At 57.9% G+C, this 1,196-nt stretch overlaps 1 protein-coding gene across 1 annotated transcript in view; it reads left to right on the forward strand.

Moving 5' to 3' along the window:
- Positions 1–877: 877 nt before the first annotated feature.
- LOC103770882 (solute carrier family 41 member 1-like) overlaps positions 878–1,196 on the forward strand; it is a 16,146-nt gene continuing 15,827 nt past the window's right edge. Inside the window, 1 exon segment of the mRNA XM_008938165.1 lies at positions 878–1,195. Within this exon segment, the coding sequence (XP_008936413.1) occupies positions 878–1,195 (318 nt within the window).

The raw sequence follows: 1,196 nt of genomic DNA on the forward strand, positions 1-1,196 counted from the left end.
GGAGTGTCTGTTCTCCTCCCGTGTCTTTCAGGTGAAAGACGAGTTCCTGGGTTGTGACGTTGTGCCTCGGGCTGTCCCAATGCCAGCTCCCACCCTCCAGCCCGCGCCGCTCAGCCAGTAACCTTAACCGGGAGCGTGCTGTTACTTTAAATAAGAGCTCGCCTCGCCTCGTGCTGAAAGGTGAGAAATTCTTCTGGGAGAGGAGGACGACAGTGACGCTTGGAGCTCGCTGGTGTTGCCGCCCGTTTTGGCAGAGTACAAAACGGGCTGAAACGGAGCAAAACCCTGCGGGAGCCTTTGGACTCGAATTCCACAGAGGGACTGTGCCACTGGAGCAAGTGACCAAGCCCTGGCAGTAAGAAGAGCTTTCCTGGATTGGATCATCTCTAAAAAAAACCAGCCCCTCTTGTACCTCCTCTCTGCTTCCTCATCCCTTTAAACTTCTGTGTGATTCAGTGGTCATTACTTCATCTGTTTTTCCCTCTGCCCTGTGTGCCCCACCACAGCAGTGGTGCTGCTGGAGGAAGATGCACTGAAGTGTCATACATCAAAGGAGGAAACCTTGGATCCTGTCTCGGCGGCTGCGGCGCAGTGCTGGAGAGGAGGAGAGCCAGAGGGAATTTGCTGCAGTTCCCAAGCCCCTGCAGTGTCCCCTGCTAGCTCTGTGGTTGGTGTCCTCTGTTCCTGGACTTTGCTTGATGGGGATCTCTGCTGCAGGAGCAGCCTCTGCACTCCCAGGCAGGCGAGCAGGTCGAGGAGAGCTTGGCCCTAGATGCCGCAAGGGCCGTTTGTGTAAGGTCCTGGCAGAAGGTCTGTTCTGGAACAGCTGCTGGCTGTAGGCCCACCAAGCCAAGGGTCAGGATTGCCTCTCTGCAGCATGTCTTCCAAGCCAGAGCAGAAGGAGAGCCACCAGGCCAACGGGGCTGTGCTGCCCATTGTGCCCGTGGACTGTCTCAGCGGCCCAGAGCGGGGGCAGCTGGTGGAGCCCTCGAGTTTCCTGGGGCACAGTGGGGATGGGGTGGAGGCCGTGGTGCTGGAGTCCCGTGCCAATGCTAAAGGGGTGAGAGAAGAAGATGCCCTGCTTGAAAATGGCAGTCAGAGCAACGAGAGTGATGACACCAGCACGGACCGAGGCCCTGAGCCAGCCTCCCCCCTCAAGGAGACCTCCTTTTCCATCGGGCTGCAAGTCCTCTTTC

Source organism: Merops nubicus, unplaced genomic scaffold (genome assembly GCF_000691845.1).
Source record: "Merops nubicus isolate BGI_N331 unplaced genomic scaffold, ASM69184v1 scaffold26600, whole genome shotgun sequence".
NCBI classification, from domain to species: domain Eukaryota; kingdom Metazoa; phylum Chordata; class Aves; order Coraciiformes; family Meropidae; genus Merops; species Merops nubicus.